The sequence below is a fragment of the Mauremys reevesii genome, linkage group 13 (assembly GCF_016161935.1).
Source record: "Mauremys reevesii isolate NIE-2019 linkage group 13, ASM1616193v1, whole genome shotgun sequence".
NCBI classification, from domain to species: domain Eukaryota; kingdom Metazoa; phylum Chordata; order Testudines; family Geoemydidae; genus Mauremys; species Mauremys reevesii.
Window position 1 is genome coordinate 46,516,011 of NC_052635.1, and position 1,715 is coordinate 46,517,725.

At 58.4% G+C, this 1,715-nt stretch overlaps 1 protein-coding gene across 1 annotated transcript; it reads left to right on the top strand.

Moving 5' to 3' along the window:
* The first annotated feature begins 238 nt into the window (after nt 1–238).
* Nucleotides 239–1,065, top strand: TMEM74B (transmembrane protein 74B). The gene has a single exon (XM_039497206.1). The coding sequence runs from the start codon at nt 239–241 to the stop codon at nt 908–910; it is 672 nt and encodes a 223-aa protein (XP_039353140.1). The 3' UTR covers nt 911–1,065.
* The last annotated feature ends 650 nt before the right edge of the window (nt 1,066–1,715 follow it).

Below are 1,715 nucleotides of genomic sequence, written 5' to 3' on the forward strand. Positions count from 1 at the left end.
CCCCCGGGCGGCCCCTGGCTCGGGGGGTGCGGGGCGCCGGGGCGCAGCGCGGGGGAAGCTCGGTCCTGCCCGGCGCTTCCCGAGCCCGGAGAGCGGCCGCTGGGTGAGCGGGCCGGGGCCCCTGGCGCTGCAGGGCGCGGCCGGGGAGCTGCGGGCTGTTCACAGCCCGGCCTGCGGGCCCGTCTCGTGTCTCCGCAGAGCCGGCGCTGACGGGGATGCCCCGGGGAGCCGCTGGCCCATGGCGACTTCCTGCCCCCTGGAGCTGAGCCGCCTCGGGCCGGGAGCCGGGGGCTGCTCAGCACCGCGGACAGCTCCCACCGCCGGCCTGGACAACGCCTCCTACCAGGCGCCGGAGGAAGAGGAAACCTGGTTCCGGAGCGGCGGGGAGGCGGGGAGCGGCCCCGGGGGAGGCGCCGCCCGGGCCAGGGCGCAGCGGGGAGACCTCTCGCCCAGGTCGGAGGATGGGCCCCCGCCAGAGCCCGCCGGCCACTCCGGGGACTATGGGTTCGTCTCGGCCTTGATCTTCCTCGTGAGCGGGATCGTGCTGGTGGTGATCGCCTACACCGTCCCCCGGGAGCCCCGGGTGGACCCCGCCGCAGTGACGGCCCGGGAGATGGAGAGGCTGGAGATGTACTACGCGCGCCTGGGCTCCCACCTGGACAGGTGTATCATCGCGGGGCTGGGCCTGCTGACGCTGGGGGGGCTGCTGCTCTCCGGGCTGCTGCTGCTCTCCATGTACAAGGGGGAGCTGTACCGCAGGCGGACCTTCCCGGGCTCCCGGGGGCCAAGGAAAACCTACGGATCTATAAACCTGAGACTGAGACAGCTCAATGGCGACGGGGGACAAGCCCTGGTAGAGAATGAAGTGATCCAGGTGACAGAGTCCACAACCATCAGCCAGGGTTCTTAGAGCCCTCACTCCTGCTGTCCCTTGGGCCTTCACTCTTGGGGAACAAACCGATCCAAGGGGGGTTCGACATGGAGGCTTTACATTAACGCCACACCTCGGAGCAGAGCAGGACTATTGGAATTTCACCTACTGCAGGAAACTATCTGGGAGCAAGAGCAGACATTGAAAATGCAGATCGGACACTCACCTGACTAGTGAATATAACTAAGTACCTAGTCCAGCAGCCTTTTGGAAACCAAATGTTTCTTTTTCTATTTCATTTTGGGAAGAGCTGCTTTCCTAAGCCCTGACATTAGAATGAAAGAAAACTTCAAGATAGCTGGAAGTTTTCTGTGCCATGTACAATACTACGTCCTCATGACCTTTGACTGATGTGCAGCCAAGGGTAGCCTGCAGTAATAAGCATGGCCAAAGTTACAGATCAGTGGTCCTCTGCTAGGTTATTTATGGAACACAAAGCACATTTAGAGTCTGTGTTTTGGGTTTTTATGTAGGGTATAATTTTCAACAGTGAACAACTTTTTAGCAATAGTTCGTTTTAAAACTTGTGTGGCATCGAATCTGAGCTTTCACTATTCCTAACTAAAAGGGAAGAATATGTGAAAAATGTGACCGTTTTTACAAGTTATGTGAATATAAAAGACTTCTCCAGTCCTTCACAATATTTGCATTGCACCTATCCTACTTCTGAAAGCGGGACAGAGAAATGGACAGCACACAAGCTTCACTCCACCTACCAGTCACACCAGCAAATCCACGGTCCTCGAGCCTTTAAAAAAAAAATCTGGTTCTTTGTCCAGAAGAA

Coding starts and splice junctions, on each gene's coding strand:
- TMEM74B (XM_039497206.1), top strand. CDS start 239: ATGGCGACTTCCTGCCCCCTGGAGCTGAGCCGCCTCGGGCCGGGAGCC.